The sequence below is a fragment of the Phaethon aethereus genome (assembly GCF_964289735.1).
Source record: "Phaethon aethereus genome assembly, chromosome: 8".
Taxonomy (NCBI): domain Eukaryota; kingdom Metazoa; phylum Chordata; class Aves; order Phaethontiformes; family Phaethontidae; genus Phaethon; species Phaethon aethereus.
Genome location: NC_138584.1, coordinates 28,279,987 through 28,303,541, shown reverse-complemented (window position 1 = coordinate 28,303,541; position 23,555 = coordinate 28,279,987). Strand labels below are relative to the sequence as shown.

At 38.7% G+C, this 23,555-nt stretch overlaps 1 protein-coding gene across 3 annotated transcripts in view; it reads right to left on the bottom strand.

Annotated features, from left to right (window-relative positions):
- The window catches only part of OSBPL9 (oxysterol binding protein like 9), a gene marked incomplete at both ends in the record, with an annotated part of 64,682 nt that extends 41,724 nt beyond the window's left edge, over positions 1-22,958 (bottom strand). For 2 of the 3 annotated variants that reach the window (XM_082003032.1, XM_082003033.1), the window contains 3 exons: positions 8,257-8,335; positions 12,182-12,232; positions 22,848-22,958. In XM_082003032.1, the coding sequence (XP_081859158.1) occupies positions 8,257-8,335; positions 12,182-12,232; positions 22,848-22,958 (241 nt within the window). The remainder of the gene's footprint in view (positions 1-8,256; positions 8,336-12,181; positions 12,233-22,847) is intronic. The other variant, XM_082003034.1, reaches the window with a different exon arrangement.
- Positions 22,959-23,555: the final 597 nt, after the last annotated feature.

The following is a 23,555-nucleotide window of genomic DNA, read 5'->3' as shown; positions in this document are numbered from 1 at the left end:
TAAGGCAATTATTATCACAACCAAGGAATTTCACTAGTATCTGTGCTTATATAAAAATGGAGGAATGATACCTGGTCCCTCCTGACACAAAACTTCTAGAAAGAGAAGATGGGAAGGGGGCAAGAGAAACAAGTTACTTTTTCCTAGGTTGACTCTAGAATAACAGTATTACAAAAGATAAATAAGAAACACTGAGATCTACATGAGAAATGCCTGGCACTTAAAAAACATTAAGGTGTTACTTCAGCAGTCTGTAAGTGGTTCCAATCTTTTTATACTATTAGAAAGAGAAATTAAGTAGAGGAGCCCACTACACAACATGAATATTCATTGCGGTTCTCAGTCTGAGGGCTTAATGCGATAGTTACCTTGTCAGCTGAAATTCAAATTGTACTAGGGCATCAACTATCCATAAAAATATCAATGCTGTCTGCAGTTGAGAGAACACTAACAGTCCCTATGCTTTTCTCTATTTCAACTTCCAGAATCATTAACTCAGTTTTTACTGCAATTTAACAGTGAACATTTGCACATGGAACCAGCTAGATCCTCATAGAGCTATATATTCACTGCTGTATGCAAGAGACTGGAATCATTAATAGCTGAAAAATTGCAAATTTACCATGATTATGACAGTTAAGCTACTGTTACATTTTTCCAGTAGAACTAGTATCTATGAACTCGATTACAATTTGTTCCTATATGCTTAACCTTTTACTCCTCTGTGTCTATAGCGCATCCTTCGAAAGGTACCTGTATAATTTATTGTGACATCTCGAGCATGTCTGAGGCAACCACAGAGTACTTAACACAATCACAGTCCTGTTTATGACTAGCTCAGAGAAGCACACTTGAAAAGTATGAAATTGCATTACAGTGAGATTTAATACGTCAATAATATATTTAAAGACGTGCATTTTTTGTGATCTGTCTGGTTGAGCTTATTTGCAAGATATTTTAACATCCATTTTATACTAAAAAAATTCTGAACTCTTTCCCAGAAGAGGTACAAAGAAAAGCAATTATTTTGCCAAGGAGAAAATTACAGAATGAAAAAAGGTACTGAAGACAAGAACCACTGCTTCTGCTGAGGAATTTCTGTAATTAAGAAAAATGATTTTTTACAACTCCTAAAATAGTCCCTTATCTCTGAATTTCCCAAACTGCCAAGTCAGATATGGCAGGGATTTTTAAAAATTCTATTCTCTGAGGATAAAAAGGCAAATGAAATGCAACTACATTAAATGCTCTCAGTCTCTACTAATTTCCCAAATAGAGAATAAAATTTGTAATTTAGAGTTCCTATATTACTTACTTTCTTGTGAAGAGATTATATGTGTTTATATAACATATACCAAATGTTAAAGTACAGCATAAAACAGATTACTTTTTCCAGCCTAAGCTTGATAGCATCCAAAGATTAGATACAAACAAGTTTAACAACTCTGCGCCACAATACAGCATTTACCACTAGCATTTCTAGGTCATGCATAGCAGTACTTGGAAGACAGAATATACAAAACGTAGCACCTCAGACTTAGCATACTGGTGCTTTTTTTTTTCTGCGTGCATCTACATGGGCATCAGGATGAAAGAAAAACCTCAAGAATTAGTTAAAAAATCACTAGATTACTTATAAATACACAATTCTGTCACAAAGCAAAATGCATATTTTATTTTCATTCACTGTGACCTACTTACAGGCAGAACTCAGTAAAAACAGTCTATTACACCCACAGAGTCAATAGAGTCAATTATGCAGCCTTCATTCGGGCAAAACTTCCACTGATTTTTATGCAAAATTCCTGTATTTTCTCAGCCAAGTGCAGAACTAATGTAGTACCTTTACAAACAAATAACCAGATGACAAAGGTGAAATTCTGACTATATTGAGATCAATAGGATTTTTGCCACCAATCTCAATGGAGAGAGATTTTATCAGTAGTGCCCAATAAGGTGGAAAAGTCACACATCAATGAGTTGTTCCATGGCTAAATAAATGTCTTTTCAAAGTCACTGAAGGCCTTTGAAACCATAGAAAAACATGCAAGATGAGCAGGGTTCCATACATGCCTACCAAAATACCATAGCTTCATTGCTTACAGATACCCTTCTAACACATGCAGCTCCAACATCTGTCAGTAGGTTGAATGTAAGTCTCAGTACCTTATTTCCTCTGTATCATAATTTTTGAGTTGTCACAATCATTATTCTCCCTTCTACTAATCTTCCTCCTGAAGCCATTCTCCACCCACACGTTAAATCAACCCTCATTTTCTTCTGCAGGTGTTTGACCAGTCTGATCTTCCTGTACCTATCGAAGATTCGAGCACAGTCACAAGAGAAAAAGATAAAGTCTAATCTTGTCCAAAGAAAAAGCATCAAATGGTCTTCTGTGTACAATGTATTAGTAAGATTAAGCTGTTTCACTGTCACCTAAGCTCAAAAGCTTTTTTAGCAAGCTTTATATTACAATCAGTCCACAAACATACCTTCAGGTGGAAACTTGTGTGACAAAGGAAATACACAATCAAGATGCTATTAGTTCTCTCTTGGAATTCATACATAACATGTCATTTCATAATTAAACATTTCTGAATGTGGGACAATCTGCAAGTATCTAGGTTTTCACTAGAAAATGTCAATATCATTAATAGTAATACTAGATAATACTTTATATAGTATATTCTGTGTAAATGGCTTTCAAGGTATGTTTGCATTTAAAAGCCATTGCAGATCACACTGAACTAGCTCAGAAACTAATAGTTTAAGGCAGAAACCGTATTTTGGCTTGAATTTAAAAAAAGCAAAATAGAAGAACAAAATATAACCATTTTCCTTAGCCAATAATATAGTTCTCACTTTAAAAGGTCAAACTCAAGTTTATTGCTAATTGGAACTTCTTGTCAAAACAGAAGGAAAAGAGTGTTGAACTCCTCAGTATCCCTCCCCTCCATACAGCGAGACGTTTTCTGACTATTTCCCCCCTTCCAAAATAGTTGCCATGTATCATATATACAGTTGAGATAATAGATTCATACTGATGCCAAAAGCAATAAGCAATAAATATACTATTTCTTCCAGAGGAAGGAAAAAAGAAAATGGACACATCACAGATACTGTTTCAAGGTGTTATTTCCTTTGCTACTCTCAAGTTTAACATACATTTTGAAATCTGCTACTTCAACCTCAAGAAATGGAAAACCAGGAGGTGTTTATATATGACTGTAAAAGCTGAGTGCAGTTAGCCCCACTAAAAATGGCACACTCATGGTACGATTAGAAAATAGACAATTATAGTGCAGGATGCTGCGGGTGCGAAAAGGAACTGTGTGAAACAGTAAAAGCACAACCACGCACCATTCCCTGCGCGCTGGTCACAAGTTCCAACTGCTCAAGAAATTCGTATAATACATTAGTAGCAAAAAGGAGGTAGATGGAAGAGAGAGGAAGACAGGAAAATCATACTGCAAAAGCTAAACCTAGTTCTGGTTCGCAGCGGAATTTCTGCAGCGTTGCCAATCGGGAGAGGACGAGATACAGCCCAGAGCTTTGTGCAGCACAGACCTGGTCAGGATCAGAAAGCAGAAGTTACTTTTGTATTATGAAAAGGAGGAGGACAGATAGCACAGCTCTGATGGAAATGTATGAAGAGACAAGGCTGGAAATTTTACATAGCTGCTCATCCTCCTCTGCAATATAAAAGCACCACAGAGCATAGCATAGAGGAATCCACTGTTTCAGCATCACCAGAACCCCAAAAGACCCTGAAAAACATTAGCTTAGGACAAACGACGTGGTCACAGCAGTTATAAACATCGTTGAGGAAACCAGCACAGACCAAAATTTCACCCCAAAGACTCTTTCTAGGTATTTTTCAATATCAAATTAAAAAAGCTCTCAAAACTTTTGGGGAAAAAGGCTGCATTTTATGAATTGTTATTTAAATTGGATAATGTGATAGACTAAAGTGCCTCTTTATACCACAAGGGCAATCAGCTTCCTGTCATCCATTTGGTGGACAATGTTAAGGTTTTATAGACGAGTATAAATATTGACTATTTCCCCAAGTAGTGGTGAAACGCAGGTCTGAAACCATTATATACTTAATTTTGATACTTAATACAAATACTTAAAATCTCAGATTCTGATACTGCTCAGCAGCTAAGGCCTTTGTGAACCCCAGTATATCCTTAGTAATAGCTGTGTCCCACATTAACAAAAAATCCCTGCTTTTATAACATCAAGGCAACGTCTTGCTGTGTGTATCCCCCTCTTACCTCAGCTGGGAGGGTCGGCAGACACAAATCAAAGTAGAAACTGGGGCAGGATGCGGAAGAAGGAGAAATCTACCTTTACCAGCTGACAGCTTTCATGTAATAGAAGACTAAGTTGCACAGCAACATTCATGCTTCATTTCTCAGGTACTTTTGTGGCAGGAATAGGAAAGGGAAGACAAAAGCTAAAGCAAAATCATCTCAGATCAATGCACTGAACTGCTTCCAATCTTTCAATCCTTTATTACACAAAACAGTGGAGATCAGACTGATTTGCCTTCCAAGGAACAGTGCTGCTGTAAAAATAAGACCTGGGTTTTCAGGTAGGAGTTTAAAAAACTGAATTCTTGTTTCTGCATACAGTGTGTGTTTAGTGAAGTATTTCAGTCCAAATAAAAGCCATTATTGCTTCAGGTTAGACAGCAAGTCACATATCAAGAAGGCAACAATAGCCTTGCCAGACTATCTTGGACATCATGTTCCCACTCTTGAATTTAAGCCATGAGCATCCTAGTGAGCAGAAAGAGCAGCTAAGTGATATGAAGGATAGAAGAACTGACTTTCCAAATGGAAAGAGCTTATAGCTAGTTGATGATATGATGATGATAAAAGGAAAAAAAAAACAAACCCCCCTAAGTGTTTGAAGGTTATGGAACATTTAGCACAGGGACAGGTATTACAGCAAGAAAAAAAATATTATCAAGAAAGAGCTTCCTGACAGGAAGGTACATTAGACTAAGAGTATTATCCCAAATGTCTTGCAGCAGCTTCAATGGATTTTTGCATCTAATCCGAACAAACCCATGAGGGAGCGCATTGAGACCTACCTAATTCAGAAGCCTTAGAATCAAGTCATGAAACTGGATACAGTATGACCAAACAAGGACCAACTGGGAGATGAAATACATTACTTTTGAATCTATTTTAAAATTTCTGTGGCCATTCTACCCCTCCCCCCTCCAGTGTGAACAGGTATGAATACAGCCGTATGTAACAATAAAATAAAGGGAAAAAATCTGCGCGGCACTCTGGCAGAGCTAAAGTTAAGCTGACAGTAAAACCAACACATGCTGTTTCTTTTATTGCCCATATTTATTCAATTCACTTCTTTCTTTTATACCCAAGCACTAAGTATATGGATACATTTAATACGTACGCAGTCATCATTCAAAGCCTACATTTTCTTTACAATAAAAACTTGTTAGGTTTTACTAATGTTCAGTACAGTGATGGCCACTAAGAAGCACAAATGCGAACAGAATGGAGGGAGACCGTTACAGGCAGCAACAAAATATGAACTACACACTGAAAAGTCTCAGAATTTACCAAGATCCACTCACAGGCAAATCTTAGTGGGAGATGCTGGAGATTTAGCACTTTAGAAATTCAGTTACACACATACACACACCTATAGGAACAACACCCCTGTGAGAAGTTTATCAGACATCTTTAAATGACTTATTTGCCCTTCATCTCATTAGTTATATCTCTAGAGTGTTAGACAGATGTGCAATTTTGAGCAACAGACATTGAGAAATAATTAATCCAGTATGAAGTTTTCCCTTCTTTTCCCCAAATTCAGATTCTATCACTGCCTGTCAGCAAAATTTCGCTGAGGCCAAAGAAGATTCAAGTCTTCACCAACCACTACTTGAAGTCTGAGCACATGAAAACATTTTTCCTTTGGAACCTGAAAAAGAAACCTTTCCACTGCAGATGGGACCCTAACTTAGACACACGTCAGCAGATCTTTCAAATCTTGGTATTTTTAAAGTTTTGTCATTTTCCCAACTAGGCCTCAGGTTGTTTGGACCCCTGGCTATCTTTGAGAATGAAGGCAGGCAGTAAGAGGGAAGGACAAGATTGTATCTTTTAAAAAGTTGCCATTTCTGCAGCAGTCTTCTCTTGTACAAGACTTCTTTTAAAAAGACAGAATGTATTTATAGCTATGACTATCTCACAGAACAAAAGCTCTATTTGGATCATGTATAAAAAAATCTTAGAAATAAATTGTTAGGAATACTGTATGTTTTCTTGGATTATTCCCAGAACCTGTTCTACATATCCTACGTAGTCTCTGAATATAGTTTATAGTATTTACATTATTACCCATTCACGATGATAGTGACCTATATTCCACGTAAATTAAAGCCTGTGTAATACTGAATTAATTTAATATAATGAACATTTTATACATATATGACATAAGGGTTGCATGAGGTGAGAATACATTTACAGTGTCTGTAAGAACTACAGATATAGTTTCACAGAGCTGTTTTATACTGTAATATCCCAGCACTAATATCTCTACCTGTCTTTTTACATTTTCACATTAGAGCCACGTCTATTAATACTGTGCTTGTATCATTACAATTTTCTGGTTATCAGGGATGTTCTCTTCAAAATATGCTAATAGAAGAAGTATAATACAGAAAATAGTGTACAAGATCTTAGTTCTACACTAAAGGAGCACACACAAATGCTGACCTGATATGAAATGCCCACAAATTGAGATTACAAAGCATGAGATGTTATGTGACAAAACTGGTGTTCAAAAATTCTCAATATTACTTAGAGCAGAACATTACTTGTACCAAATACTATCAGTCTTTTAACACAAGTGACTACCCAAAAGGCAATATAGCATGTAAGAAATCACTGCAAATAAACGTATAAAAAAGGTATATCTTAGTAACGAAAGATGAGAGATTTCTAGATTTACCTGTATCAAGTTCTCAAATATTCAGCAGTATTTAGCTTCATAGTACTGACAGACTGCCGTAGTACGGCATTCCATTTCTGCATTAGCAATTAGATTGCATTTTATCAGTCATCCTTGGGAACAGTAGATTTAAGTATTACTGTGAGCTCAGCATTATGAAGATATGTTTATGAGGCTTAATGCAGTGAAAAGCCAGAGTACAGCAGCAGCATTTAGGAAGAACAGTAGCACAAGGAATATAGACGCCAGTGACAATATGGTGTACAATTAATATTTATCATTAGAAATATTCTCACAAACACAGCAGTATTAATGATAACTCCCATTTCAAAATCACTGATTTAAAAATATACATAGTACATATAGGTTATAGAATTATTCCAGTTTATATAAATTAATGTGACTGCTGAAATGCAAATGTGCCTCTTGGATGTTTACAGTTTCCAGCTCTATGCAAAGCAATTAAATGATTTAGTCATGACATTTTAGAGAAAAAGCAAAAGGACTAACAAATGGTAGTTGAAAAATATTTTCATCACACTTCCCTAGGATTTTAACATTCTGAAAAGATAAGTTCTCTAGTCAATATTATCACAGTATTTTGTCCTACTGTTGCAAATAAAATAATTTAAGGAGTACATAACAATTATATAGTACCTTACCCTTTCTACCGGTGAACCATAGCATGCAATGACGAAACATAGCAGTGGCAGATGGCATTGGTGTTAGTAAATGTGAATAAAAGGATTATAGCAGAGAATTGGTGACTGGCAGACAAAACACAGAAATGTAGATGAAATGAATGCAAGCTGGTAAATCTTGAAGCAAAGCTCCACCTTTAAGCCAAATGTTGCCTCTAGTCTCCTCATAATTGAGCATTAAGTTCTATTTGGATACAAATTGCAACCTTCAGACCAGTCTTGATTCTCTTCATACAGAAATGCACAATTGTATCTTGATAACGAAGATCAGAAACATTTTGTAAGCGAAACCCATAATCAAAAGCCCATTACTTTCTCCCCTTGAGTGATTTATTCTTTACATTTTTATCTCCAAATCCTGCCAGAGCTACAGTCTCTTACTAGCACATATGTATCCACTGCAGATGTAAATCCCTGCCTAACCTGCAGCACCCCTGGATCCAGAATGTTCTCAGTGTGCTCATTCATGCTGTTCTGTTGCCAAACATTTAAAATCATCCATCAAATACAAGTGGAATCTATTATAAGAAAAAAACAATCTCTTCTTTCAGCTCACCCTGAAAATGGAAGGTTTTCTGATCAACAGTTATAGTGAAGGTGCTGTCGTCCTCATCGTCTATACCAATCACAGCTCCCTGTGAAACAAAGAACAAAATCCTGATAAGGCAAGCAGTGACATCAGCAGCATACACTCTATCACTACACCACTGGAATTTAAAAGCATTGACAAATTAAAGCAAACCGAATACAGCAAAGAGCAGACAGGTTCTCTGTTTAGTCATCAGATGCAAGTCAGTTCTTTGAAATAATAAATTTTTAGTTGCAGAAAAAAACAGTAATTGTTTATAAAACTGTTATTTTCTGGACAATGATATGAATCTTTTATTTTTGTAATGGAGGTGGCTTTATGCTACAGCATCATTGTAGTAAACAGTTTTCTACTACATTCCAACTTGTATTTTAAAGAGTGGGGAGCAATATTTTGTAAGTACTTTCCATGTATAAAAATACTAATTCATAGGTACTCTATAAAAAAAAGCTCTTGACCTGATTTTATCTACCAGTCTATAAAAAAAATAATTCATCCTAGCAGAATGAATTTGGCCCATCATGTCATGTCACTGGTACATGGCATGATCTAATTTTCAGTCCCTAAGTAAACATTAACAGTAAGTCATCGGGACATATCAAAAGCAGTTAGCTTTGTCTTCTAATTTCTCACGAATTATTAGAAGGAAAAGTAAATAAATTAGATGAGTTAAAGGCCATCTATGCTTAACTATTTACAAATCTATCCACGTCTTCATTCCTGCCCCCCAAACACTTAATAAATAACACTTTCACCCAGGAGAAGATGACACTGAAAAATGAACCATTCCAGACCTCTGCCAACCCCAACAAATTGTAACAGTGAGTTCAAAAATCACCAGTGGATTTTCTCAGTTTCTCTTCTCCTTCTCCAGGAGACACACCATCAGGATCTGTTTTATCCTTCCCCCTCCCACAATACAGACAGACATTCCTGGAAGATGCACATATTTAAAGGGTAAATTCTGCCCTTCCTGTCAGAGCAAACAGCAAGTAACAGTAGTACGAGCCCCTGCGAGTCAACTCTAGCACGTGCTTCATTTCATTCAACCAAGTATCATACAGCAACTGCAGAGTAGGGGGTCAGGTATGTATCAGGCTGGCCAAAACATAAGAATTGTTTTGGTACAGAGACATCTGAATCAATTGTATTCACACACATTCTTCTTGTAACACCCTTATATGAGGTTTCTGGCCAATGGTAGCAGCTTACGTATGGCTAGGACTATCACAGGCACCACAAAACAGAGTAGAAGGAACAGGTCCTATTTAAGAATAGCACCAACCATATGTAATTCAAGGCTATATAGCAGGAAAGGATAGCTCCAGACTATTTTTCTTCCCTCCACTGCCAAAAATGTACCACTTCTCCAAAAGACTATCTTCCATACAGGCTTTTCAAGGACAGCTCTGTGATCATGATAAAAGTCACCTAAAAAGCATACCCAAGCCACTATAATTCTGAATACTTTTAGTGCCAGTACATAACAACTAGATGATTAGCCATTACATTCGGAGACTATCTGGTAATCATGCAGTGTGCCAGTAACATGACACGATGAGCAGATTCATTTTGCCAGAATGATTTTTTTTTTTTTAAATGTACCAACAGATTAAAAAATGTCAGACAATTTAAGTACATGTTTTGCTAAGCAATATATCAGAAGATCACTGCAAGTTGTGCAATATCATTCTCACCAGCTATATCAAAAATCTGTAAGTCAGACACCAAGAACATGACCAAGATATTCTCCCCAGAGAATATAGGTAAAACTAATGTAAGGCTAAAAGGGTCAGAATAGGACAGCGAAGTCCTGCCTCCATCCTAAGTGGTGGGAGGAAACTGAGGAGCAGGAAGAGCAGACACCACCATCTGTGAACTCAGCACAAAGCTGCGTAAAGTGCACATGCCCTAATTGCAACGCTGGGGCAAAAGGTCTGAGTGTAAGCATAGAAGATGCTGCTGTTGTCATGTAGATAATACATATGGACAAGTAAAAGAAAAACTGAAGTGTGAGAGATGAAGTGTATATTCCAGAAAACTTAAGCAGGACCTAGGCATATTATGGGTGATATAGACTCCTCTATGAACACACCTTCCTAAATACATGATGACAGTCAACAAAAAAAACCCTGAAGATGAAACTTTAGGCCTATGAAACATGTATCAAGAGCAAAAAGGTGAGGAACAAGATTTTAAAAATCCATTCCAGAAAAAGGAAGTATTTTAGCCAAATTGCTTAAATTATGTGTTTGTTTATGTTCACACCTACAGTTACAAATCAACAATCACTCTAAGCAGAAAACCTCTCTGATAGAGTTTCAGACTGCAGAAGCCCATCTGTTCAGTATCACTGTCATCTGCCAGAAGAGCTGCTTCACAAAAGCAGAAAAAAGAAAGATTCCTTCCTCCCTCACAAAAAAAATCCCCAACACACATTCAGAGAAAGGATGGAGGAGTCAGCAAATCTTCAGAAAACTCCAAACAGTAATTTGGGGTGGGAAAGTTGCAGATGGGGGAAGAGAAAGGGATTGTTTTATGTTCAATACATGTAAAAATGGATCATGCAATATTGAACAGATTGTTCACTTTTAGTATTTCCTAAACTGACAGGCTGAGACCAACCTCCACATTAACAGACTCACAACACTATTAAAGCAGGCATGTTTTTTCATACTAAATTTTTCTACACAATGCAAAAAACATCCTCATGAATCTTTGGGAATGTAATTCTAGACAGTAGTTTGAGTTTACATTACCCTTAAAGAAATTGTAAATTAAGATACCGATACATTAAATAGGGGAAAGTGCAAAATAGGCATTTGGAATCCAGATGAATGGAGATTCTCTGTATGAATCTCAAAAGGTTATTGGTACCCCTTTTTCAGGCCCACAGAAAGACTAGAAAAAAGTAACAAGAGAAGGAAGGAATAACTGGACAAAGCAGAGTTCTCCTGCAACACTCATAACATTGTGTATCAGACCACAGATCACCTTCCCTATACTTCTCTTACTTCAAGACTCAAAAAGCTCCCATGCATACCCATCACCCTCCTGACTCCTTCCCTCTATTTACATCAGCTCTTCATAAAACTGCTGCATACTGGAACCAGAGCTTCTGTGAGGAACGGGAAAATATATAGAAAAAGGACTTGTGCAAGAAATATTTTTGGTAAGTGCACGACCACAGAGTAGAAACTGGGCATATGCAAAGACATCATAGCATTCCCAGCTCACTTCAGTGCTGTCTCTTCAAGCTACAACAGCAGCATTCAAGGTTAAGTGTCCCAAGCTGGACTGCCTCAAACAGGTGACACTCAGCTTTCCCACTCTGCATCTTCTTACTTCTGTTTCCCCAATTTGTATCACGCCCCAGCTGATATTTCAAAAACTTTCCCTGCTATGTTCTTCCTTCCCTTTCCAGACCTTTGTTTTACTTAGCTCAAGCATAGTCAAGTAGCACGCCTAAAGAGTGTCCAAACTGGCAGAATGGAGGGCACAGTAAGAGAATAAAAGCAGATCAGAAGGCGAGAAGGAAACAGTTTTGCAGTGAGTTCTGTAGGTACAGAACATATATATATATATATGCACACAAAGAAATTAAACTGCAAACAGCAACTTTTTCATAATGTGCTACTACTAACCCATCTTACTCTGTCATATCATGCTTTTTATACAATGCATAAAATATATAATGTTTTTATACAATATATAAAATTATAGAATGTAATTAGCCCAGCATGTCACTCGACCTCTAATGTTTTCTTTCTTCAAATACTTTCACTATTTCAGTATTTAGCTGAGTCAGGAATAGAGCCCAAACCTCAAAAGTCTCCTTGCAGTTCTCTCCATTAGGCCATATTATACACAGTAAGTCATTAAGTACACTTACCCTGAGTCTAACACACCCCCGGCGTGATCCTCTCATCATTTTGTCTTTTGACTGAAACAGAAAAAAACAGATCACTGGATTAACAAATATAGTTAGAACCACAAAGAGAAAGTTATTCAAAGCAACTGAGAAAAGAATAAAGCATTTTTGTATAAAGTTTTATTGACTGATTAAATGAGATGCACTTCTGTTACAAAATAGGCTAGTTCTCACACAAAAGAAAGTACATCACCATGGTATAAAAAAGTAATCCTTCAAAAAATAAGATAGAATATCCCACTTCAAGAAGTTTTGCAGATAACTTGAAGAAATACTTACAAGATGCAGTCCACACCTTTACAGAAAGTAAAAAGAAGTGAAGAAAGGAATTAGGAAATATTAAAAATTGGCAGTACACTGATTTATACCTTCCTCTCTTCTCTCTTACTCTCAGAAAAGTGTCCATATCACAAAATCCAGCTGTAAAAGCAGAATTGTACAAATGAAATTGTTTCTCTGTCAGAAAGTTTCCCAGATCCATACCCCTTTTCACACAGATACAAATTTTATCTTTAGACAGGTTTCTATGTTTACTTCCTAGATAATACAGCCTGCTTTCATTACAACAGTTATGTTAATAGCCATTTAAGCTGTAAGACCCCAGACCAGAAAACAGGATACCTATGTCCATAACCAGTGCTCAAACCTGTAGACTAGCCTATCTTGCAGCTAAAATACTGAATCTCTTCTTTAGTATCTGTTTGAAGCAGTGACAAGGGAATTCCAGGGGAAAAAAACCTTGACTTCCCCAAATAGGCAATTCTAAACAGCCAACTCACTTCAAGCTTGAAATTGTGATACCCTGAACTTTCAGCTATTCCCAGCACTGACTCAGGTAGATTTGTCAGGAACTTTCTGCCAATGCTGTAAGTGTTATTCGGCAATAGTGACCAGCCCAAGTAGCACACACACAAACCCTTTAAGATAAAGAAAAAAAGAAGACATTTTGATCATCCTAAATACTCAGTTTTCTGACAGATGCAAAACATCTTATGGTTTTTAACACTACACACACACTTTCTGTTTTTTAAATGATAAATGACATGCCATTGCAGCCTTATCTGCAAAGGTAGTCTTGTCTAATACAATCCTTTTTCTCTTACCATCCAAATATTCAAACTACATTCTTTCAGGTCACAAAAACACAGCTATCACTGGTGTCTCAAGAACAGATTCTCTTGCTGTCATCTTCTGAAATATCCACTTCTTTACAACAGTATCTTGATAATTCCATCTAGACAATATATTGACGTGATTATGACCAGCCCTATTTTCACCAAAGCCATTAGTCAATGAAATCTTATTGATATCAGTGGGGAAAAAAGACAGGAATGAGAAGTATCAGTCTTAACACAACAAATTATTCTTCATCTGCTACATATTTGAGATATAGCTACAAGGAAAGCATGAAGCATCATAGCAAGTCCTATTCACTAAAGATAATTTTAAAATATAGCAGTCAGAGCTTCAAATAATGTTTTTGCTGATCTCTCATCCAATTCAGTCTCTAGTTTGTCAGACTTGTCTTATGATGTTAGAAACCATCAGTAGTAATCCACTTGTTTTCACATGAATACAGGTTAGCTGGTCAAAAGGAAATGGAAGACCAGCAGTGCATCCATAATGTATTCTACAGATATCTAATTTCCTTGTAGATTTCTTGAATGAAAACTTCTACCTAGGGAAGATTTTTTTAAAGTGTTTGTTTCGGTTTTTTTTTAAAAAAGCTCAAAATCAAGAAAGGCTCTAGAAACAAAGTTACTCCAATAACTGCCTATCAGAAATTGTATATTCTTGGGGCACACCTCACTAGAGTACGCTTTTATTTTTTTATGTTCACTGCCTTGAGAGTTCTCCTAAAATGGGAGGACACTACTGAGCGCTAATTACTCCCTCTGGTGGTTTGCAGAAGAAATATTGGCATCATCTGAGCAGGGAAGAAAATATCTGGGCTGAGGATGCAACTCTGCAGCAGCTGAAAGAAACCTATGGGGTCTGACTGCCTGGATCACACACTCCAGGCGCCCTGGCGTGCCAGGCAAAGCACTCCCAGCTCGCCGTACTGCGCACAGGCAGGCAACCAAATCAGACAAAAAGCAAAGGTAGCAAAAGAGACATTTGGTTTGGCTTGGTTTAGACCCCTCAACCAGCTAAGTGCAGGGAAGATGACAGCTAGTCCCAGCACAAGGCAGGGCAGAATTCCAACAACCCTGACTTCCACTGTGCAGGTTGACTATCAACTCAACTGAAAAGACAGGGTAAAAGCCTTCCTTTTTCTTGTCCACCACATTTTAATGGAATGGAAATTAAGTTTAAACATTATAATGTTCTTGGTTTGCAAAAAGATTCACAACATGAATCACAGGTTTAGAGTGTGGTCCTATATACTTACAATTTCCTCATCTTCAGACAGAGCTTTAATTGGTTAATACCAATTATAATGAAGCCGTAAATCTAATTCATTCTACCTAAGTGGAATAAAGCAGTTATTGTTCCAGTATCTGAACTCCCTGTGCACTAAAGCATGCAGCTATCATCGCACATAGCGCTGTATTCTCTCATTGGAATACAGCAAATCTTTTACTGATTGCTGCAGAAGAGTACTTTACAACATAACTCAGCTGACATTTTAGATTTGCCCCGCCCCCGACAAGATTTTACAAAAAATACAATTCAGACAGCTTCAGCTTCCCCTTAGGGCATTACGTTTGCCCTTTGGTTAAAGGGAAAACAAAATAGGCATGGGTATCCAGTATGTCCTATACTTGGTTAAGTATTCTTGGATAAATAAAGCCATCCCATAACTGTTTTGAGGAATGGTTCATGAACAAAATCTCATACAGCAGAAAGATATCTTTGGCTAATAAAGAAGTCACATCTTGCTTTCTTTTTATATTTAAATATTTAATATGCAGCTATCTTTTCAGTGATCAGTTTTATAACCAGACAAAATGACATTTTCAGTAAACTTTCAATACACAGTGTACTAATTTTGATGATAACGGACTTGAATAGGTTACAGGCAGACAGCAACATAAGATAAATTTCTTATGAAACTTGGATAAAAAAATTTGTAGAAATTAAAGCTACAGTATTACTGCAGGGGGAATGTAGGTATCTCACAAAAAAATATGGCCTTTATTGGTTTCTTTTTTTACATCCAGACTGTAAAGTTGATCAAATACAGAACTGATTTAACATAAGGCATTTCAGGTAACCTACAACTTCTTAGAGAAATGAAAATAATGCCTGGGTGTATTTAAAAAAAAACCCAACAAAATTAAAATCCTAATCCCTCAAAGGCCCACAGCCCTCCTCCATCTTTAGAACTACTACTATTTCATTTGAGTGTTAGCTGTTGAACAGAAAGTTTAAGATTTCAATATAAAACCCAGCTGCTGCCTGCGTCCAAAGCTTCTCAGGCACAAGTTCTGCTTCTGCAGAAGTGCACAGAACTTGAAAAGGTACCTTCTTGACTCACACAGTGCTGTCAAGGAAATCTCTAACAGAAGTACACAGATGAGCAAAATCACTTATGACATTTATTTCCCATCAGGGATGAAGAACCTGGAGCAAGCTTTATAAATAAACAGTGATTTTTGCAGTTTAACTCCATCTACAGGAGAGGCTTACATCGCTTTCCATAACAGTATTGTTCTCATCAAATGCTAAGGCAACCCTCAGTTTTCAAGCAGAAATACAACCCAACAATTTAAAAACTTAATATGGTGTTCCCAGCTCACCATTCCTCCAGTTCCCTTGCAAGGCACACCCCACTCTCAGAGGGCCTCCTTGAGCACGGGGACGCCATCTAACAGCCATGTTATCGCTGCAGCTAAAGCTTTGACGTTTGTGGATGCAGTGATAAAGCAGGAACGAAAACACTGCAGCACTAACTCAGGATGCTACAGGGGCACCAGTAATTCCTCAAGCATGATCCAGGATTGTAAGAAAAATGGAAATTTTTTCTTTCGTATTTTGAGAGCATAAGAGATGGAAGAAACTCATGTTCAGTAAAAGTACACAGTATAAGCGCAAGCCACCATTAAAAAGAAAGTAGAAACAAAATATTTTAAAAATCATTCCATTTCTTAAGTGTTTAGAGACTCAGTTACATCAAATCAATACATTTCTTATCTGATAGTGCATATATAAAAATTTGCACTGAAATAAAGGCTGCAACAACTGGCTTCCTAGAAACTGTTTTCAGACAGTTCTTAGAAAACTCGATTTTCTTTTTGAAATGAAAGTGTATGCAGCTAAAGTTAACAGCAACAGTAGAGGAAACCTTGCCTCATGTAGGCTGTAAAACTCTCCTCCCAGAACAAAAACACTCTCTAAACTTTGTCTTCCCAAAATTCAAATTTCTAATGTTTAGATTATGCATCTGTTCCCAAATGATACATGACACACATTACTGTTCAGTCTACATATCAATGGTAGGAGACCAAGCTTGTATTTCTGGAGATGCAATGTGTGTAAAGAGCACTTACTATTCAACTGTTTTTCAAGAAACAAAACAAACAAGAAGACTCAGGTATACTGCATTATGTTGATTGATTCCTAATTACTCCTTTATAGCAAGAAAGCAACTATATGTCGGTGCTTTACAGATGTCTTGAAAGAGTAGTTATGCAAATCTGAGAAAGGTTCCGCTTTAGTTTAAATGTTATGAGCAAAAACTGTAGCAAAGCTTTACCCACATACCAGGGAGCAGCTGCTCTTTATGGGGCCTATTTAACTCAAATAGATGCCATGTACATCTGAAAAAAGTAAGGCAATTTATGGTTCCTGACATGGAAAAGCATTACACTGCTTATAGAATCTTACAAGAAATTAACACGAGAGGCCTTAACTGGATCAAGTTGTAAAAGATACAGCACAATTGTAGGACCCTCCCTTCAGCCTATTCCCCAAGAAGCACAGCTACAGACTAAACAGCCGATATCCGCAACGGGACTGAGTATCTGATCACTACGTTGATCTTTTCAAATTTCTAAATACTGGAATTGCTATTAAAAGTTCACACTGTAAAATTCTAAGTTACTTTAAATAAACCTTATTCATTAAATTATCTCTCTCCTCCTGACAATTCATTAGCTCATTAGACTCAGCTTAACTGCTCCATTCCCAACCTGCAGTAAGGAAAGACTTTTAAATCGCTAGAAGCCTTAACCTAACACAAAAAAAAAAAAATTTGATCCTCTAGATTGCTACTGGTTTTATTTTGCACGCTGTACTAATAAAGAAAATATAAAAAACATGCAACAGATGAGATTTTGCAGGTAAGTGAACACATTTAGTACTGAAGTGTTTTTCTTTGGATCCACAGTTAGCACATGATCTGTACTCTACTGACCAAACTGATCTTGAAAAAGATGCTACATGAGCACCCAACTACACTTCATCAAATTAGTGGAGCAGACAACATGGCTGACTTTGAGAGCACAGATGAAATGCAGTTCAGAGTGCCAGTACAAAATTAACCCCTCAAATATTTTTGAACAAATCTGAACAGGCACAAAATGTTTATATTGGATCAGAAATGCCACAGAAATGCACTGCAAAGTGATGATCAAGTACTGGGCAACCTAAAACCATACCCATGGCCTAACTACTAAAGTGGAGTCAACTTCTTAAATTATAATCCTATATCAATTTATTCAGTGCATCAAAACCTGTGGCACAAAGTCAAAACTATGTAAAAAATTCAATTTAGTGTTACATAACAGTCAACAGTATTTTTTTATCCTGTGTCCGCAAATCAGAATGCTTTTTCTTATTATACCTAGTTTGTTTATAGTTTTGTCTGATTTTGTTAGACTCACTGAGCTGTTTGTAGTGCATGTGACAGATCAAGTTATTACAGGAAAAAGTGTCACCTCAGCTGAGAATGGAAAGCAGAGACCTCGAGGGGAATGTTTGTGCAAAAGCAGATGTTTTTTTTCCTGTTTCCTTGGTATTGTTGCACAGAGCTGTTGATTGAGAATCTGTATTTGGAAAAAGCAGGAAAATGTATTCTCTACCATAGGGGCACTGAGCTATTGACTCCAGCTTCAGAGGCATAATTTGAAATCAAGTTAACAAGATTTGTTTTCACTTCACCACCAAACGTTCATGAAACTGCTGCAAAATCTGAGTCCCTCTCCTCAATATCTGGAATGTACAATCCACAAGCAGTTCTTCAATATGGTACAACCAGTGTTAAAATTGCCAACTAGCAGCAATCTTTAAAAAGCAAGAGGAGAAAAATATTTTTACACTACCACAATGACTTCTTCCTAACAACTGTTTTCACACAGATTTTGCTTCTGAAAGCATTCAACCAGCATATGTTTTTAAAAGTAGTGTGATGGAATGATTAATTAAACAACAACAGTATATCTAAGCATTTAAGTCTATTCTTTAAGCATTTATTGGTGCAAGAACCATTAAGATGATGAGAGGCTACCCAGTTTTCTTTCAAGAATACACACTATGGAGTTGTCATACACAACAATTTTTTCTTGCAACTGTCATTCTCCATACAAGGCAGCTGTTTAAGTCTAACAGTTTGAACAGTTCTCCTTTCAATACCAGAATCGTCAAATATCCACAAAGTTTTAAAACGTTTAAGGAACTGACGTCCCTATGTACTGGCCCTGGTTTTAGCATTGTTTGCACAGCTATGCCAGTTCTGCTTTCAATTTATGATACAATTAAAATATTTATTTAAAGAGTACACTTAAACCAAAAATTTAAATCAGATTTTCAACCTTTAGGGGTTCTCTAGATTATTTCTACAGGATTCCCAAGGGTAATCAAGGCTATAGCTGCTATGTATTTAAGACAGCACTTCTGCCAGAAAACACAAACAAAAAGCAAATCGCGTTCAACTCCTTCTTCCTCCCTAGTCATTTCTTTGTCTCCACACTATCTTCCAGTATAATGCCAACACACATTTTTATACTGACATGCAGAGAACAAACTACAGAACAAATTCAGCTGAAAAAATAAATCAGCAGAAAGTTATTTTTCCACTGGAATCCAGCTCAGAGAACAACTTTACAGTTCCTGTGCCAGCAGAAGGCAGAAATGAGCCACTTTGCAACTTTTCTGTTAAATATTGTCAGTGCAGCCAGCTACCCACCATAAAAACCACAATGCTTCAGTCAACTTACATTTGCTACATCTCCAAGATAAAACATTGGTGAATTCACAAAGCAGAGAATACTGAGGGGGGAAAAAAAAAAAGTAGTAATTTGTTAAACCATTGGTCAAACTGATCCAAAATGGCACACAGTGGTTTATTTCCTATTTTGGTCTTCTAAAAAAAAAAAAAAGAAAAAAGTAACCATTTACTGCTACTAGACAATCATTTATTTGAGCGAAACCATGTAAAGACAATATTTGGATGACAAGTCCAGATCATACTCTCTGAAATATATAATTCATAAATCCACTTAAACAAATGTAATTAAAAGCAAATTTGAGGATTTTTTTCTCCTTCAGAGTAGAAACATACAGACACAAACTACAGAAGAAGAAAATGGAAAAAGGAAAAAAGCAAAGAGTTTGGCATTGTAAAAAAATTTTTTGTAAATCAATTTGGAAATGTGTGTGAGTAACATTTGCATTCACACTTTCAAGTAGTACTACTAGTATTCACCGCAATACAACTAAGTAGTGAGGAATGAATACACAGTTTAAAACAGAAATAAGCATGAACATTAAGTTCTCATTTTTAATCTGACCCAGACTTGTAAAATCTTTTGCCTTGCTTCTTAAAAGTTCTAATCATGTCAGAAATGTAAATTTAATTGAATTCATTTGCTTCTGATGTATGTATCCAAAACTTATTTAGTTTAAGGTATACTCATGTTACCAAAAGACAAAGCATACTAATTTAGGTGCTTTCTTTTTTTTTTTCTCCCCACAAGTGCAATACTATCGCACACTAACTCGGTTCGAATGTTTATTTTACATTAGGGATACTTTTCTAAAGTCTGTTTTAAGTTACTACCACAGAAGACTAAATACAACAGTGCAAGACACACCTATGAAAAGAAATGTTTTTGGATGTAGGTCTGATGGAAAGTTAAGCTGCATCAGAAGTTAATACCCTGCAGTATTCCACAGCTCCTCTACTGAAGGTTAATTTGATATTGGATGTACTGGAAAAAGTGTGTCCTGCATGTGCAGCTTTCTGAATTGAAATGGGCTAAGGAGTCTGCGAGTGGTGATGAGCAGGTAGTTAACTCTAATCTCTCCTATCAGCAAAATTGTTCCCAGATTGCATGTCTACACCGCAGCCTACCCAACCCATGCATTCCACACCTAGGGAAGGGCCACTTTCAGGCTCAAAGATCATTCAGTTAGGCTTACACGAGCAGAGCAAGGCAACTATATTGCTTCAGACTGAAACTGGCTCAGGGGGAACGGAGTAGGCGACCATACGCACCTGATCACATGGATGGGCCTATAATTCAACATGCAAGTTTGCATATACAGAATCACAACAGGCTATTTCCCCACATAAATAAAGCCCCCAAACCCGCCAGCATTCCAAATGAACGTTGCTTATGTACCGCAGCCTTATAAACTACCATTCAGGAGTTATTACTCTAAAACTAAAGGTAGAGCTGAAAGAAACAGTATCCCACCACCTTCCCGATGCTAATATTAGTATTTGTGAGGCATGTGGTCAACTGGGATTTGATCTGAATTATCTTTCAAAGCCATGCTCCAGCTGACGCTACAGCCCTATGAGTAATCACACCAGCACACAGGAAGAAGCGTGCGTGCTGAAGGACCAGCACTTTTGGCAGCCAGTCTTTCATGAACTTAAGTTCAACACGATACACATCCTTAGGTACAAGAATAAATTCAGATGTCTAGAGATTGGCATAACACGTGCTTCACAGACATATGTGTGGAAAAGATAGTACATGGATAAAGAAAGCATTATAAAAGAAATGTTAACTGCAGGAGTTTCTTAGTGGTAAAGGCACACAAAGCAGAGAACGCAATTTGATTTTTTTTGATCCCAACTTGAATTTTTGGGGACAGGTAGTTAAAGGATTTTTAAATTTCTGCACTAAAAGTCACTCTAATAACAGAGAACATAATAAATTATACAAAATAAAAGTGTAATGCATATGTAAGGATACCTAATTATAGGAAATAATGAACTATAAGAACTGATTTTTATTAAACAGGTGAAGGCCATAGAATAATAATCACTGTAGTAACCAGAATTATTATTATATGCACTAGTCATCGGCAAATGTTGCTATTTCTGTAGCTGAGCATTAAATGACTTTGCACCTTGGACCTCTACTCGGACTACACTCCCCAATCCATCTCAATGGACTGACATTTGAACAGCCATTAAAAAGCAACTATAAAAGCACTCTCATTTCTTCATCTCTATTCCAGGTGAGGCATTTTGAACCTACATGAACCAAAATTATTTGACAGACCATAACTGTTTAATACTGTCAGCCTTATGAACCCCTAGGTCTGGAGAGATAAGCTCTCTCCTCGTAGGGCTGGAAAACCAGATTTAGGGGAAAAAGGTTTATATGCAATGCTTCGGTATGCATCTGCCTCCACAGACAGCATGATACTCCAACTTATTTGCTGTAAATCAATTACAATTTACTATAGGTTAAATTTGTGTTTTATCCAGACTGACACACTAATAATAATTGCTCCATGCTAAGAAAACTTAACTGTGCATGTGGTTCAGCCAGTTAGCATCCTCATTTAAGGGCAGATCCTTGAAAAAAATTAATTTGTACTGCTGAAATAGTTGTAACAATTCACATTTTTCTATAAGAATCTGAACAAGCTAGCAAGTAATGATCCATCAGTGGTTACGCAAAAACAGAGTCAAGAACAACATCACCGTTTCTTAATACACTGCACTTTAAAACTTGGTGCTTGAAAGTAGGAAGTCTTCAACGGAAGCAGGAAAGTCAGTCTCGAACTGGGAAAAGCAACCTGCCGCTGAGGCACCGGCACTGCCCCTGGCCCGCGGCTGAGAAGTGCCAACGATCGCTGCCCCGCGCAGACGATCCTGAGGCGAGCCGCCCGGGAAGGCGACACCCACATGGGCCCGTCGCCCCGGCAGAGCGGCCAAATCAGGGCGAGAGCAAGCTCCTGCTGTGCAGAGAGGGGGCCGCTGAGGCAGCGGGACCCAGGAGCCCGAGGCCATCACCAAACAAGGACCACCCGGAGCGAGCGAGCCGGCCCCGCTCCCCTGGGAGCGGAGGCGTCGCCGCCCGAGGGTGGGTGTGAGGCCCCAGGGGGCGGCAGGAGCCACCTTCGACTTCCGAGACCCCACAGGGGACGCCGGCTGCGGAGCCGCCGGGAAACTCCCCGCGAGGCGGCAACGGCCGCTCCCGCCCAGCGACCCCGCCCCGGAGACGCCCCCCCCCCCCCGCCGGCCGCCAACAATAACAACGCCGCTCGCCCCCACCGATCAATCTCCCCGCAGGGCCACCCCATTGGCTGCTCCCGCCGCCTCCTCCTTCCCCATTGGCCACCCGAGCACTTACACCGCCCCGATCCCCCCCCCACCCCCACCCTGCGCCTCAACCGGTCTCCCGGCTCCTCACCCGCCCGGCCCGCCGCTGCCCCTCACCGTGTAGTAGGAGAGGAGCCCGGCGTTATAGTCCAGCACGAACCAGCGGTACTGCCAGCCCTTCATGACATTGGTCCATTTGCTCAATGGGCCCTCCATGATAGACGCCATCTTAGGCACCGAACCGGCACCGCCACTACACACACCGCCCGCTCGGTGAGGGGAGCAGGGGAGAGACACAGCGGCCGCCAGGAGGGAAGGGGGCGGGGCACGCAGCGAGGGGGCGTGGCCAGAAGCCACACTTCCCGGGAAGGCGGGCAGTGAAGGGGCGTGGTTTGCGCGCGCAGCGGGGACGCGCGTCGCGGGAGGGGCGGGGCAGGGGGCGGGGCGCGGTGAGGCGACGGAAAGGCGTTGGAAAGGCGGGCGGGGGCGAGGTAGAGTGTGGTGAGGAGAGCGGTGGGTGGGAGGATCCTGGGTGTTCGGAGGTCTTGGAGTTGTGGGTGCTACCTGAGGGATCTGGTCACTGAAGTTTCGGGGCTTCCCTCGCGCTTCGGTTGTGTGCGGGCGCGAGGGCGTTATCCTGTCCCCTGGAATACTGGGCGCCGCGGCAGCTTTTCGTTTCCCTCGCTGTTGTGCTTCTCCCCAAAGCGCCTCTTGGGCCCACCAGTCCAGTCCGAGGGCCTGGGCCTTCTCCTGAAGGGGCTGTGTTGGCCAGGGTCCAGGGTGTATAAAAAATGTTCATGACTTGAGGTGACCTTTTAAGGGTAA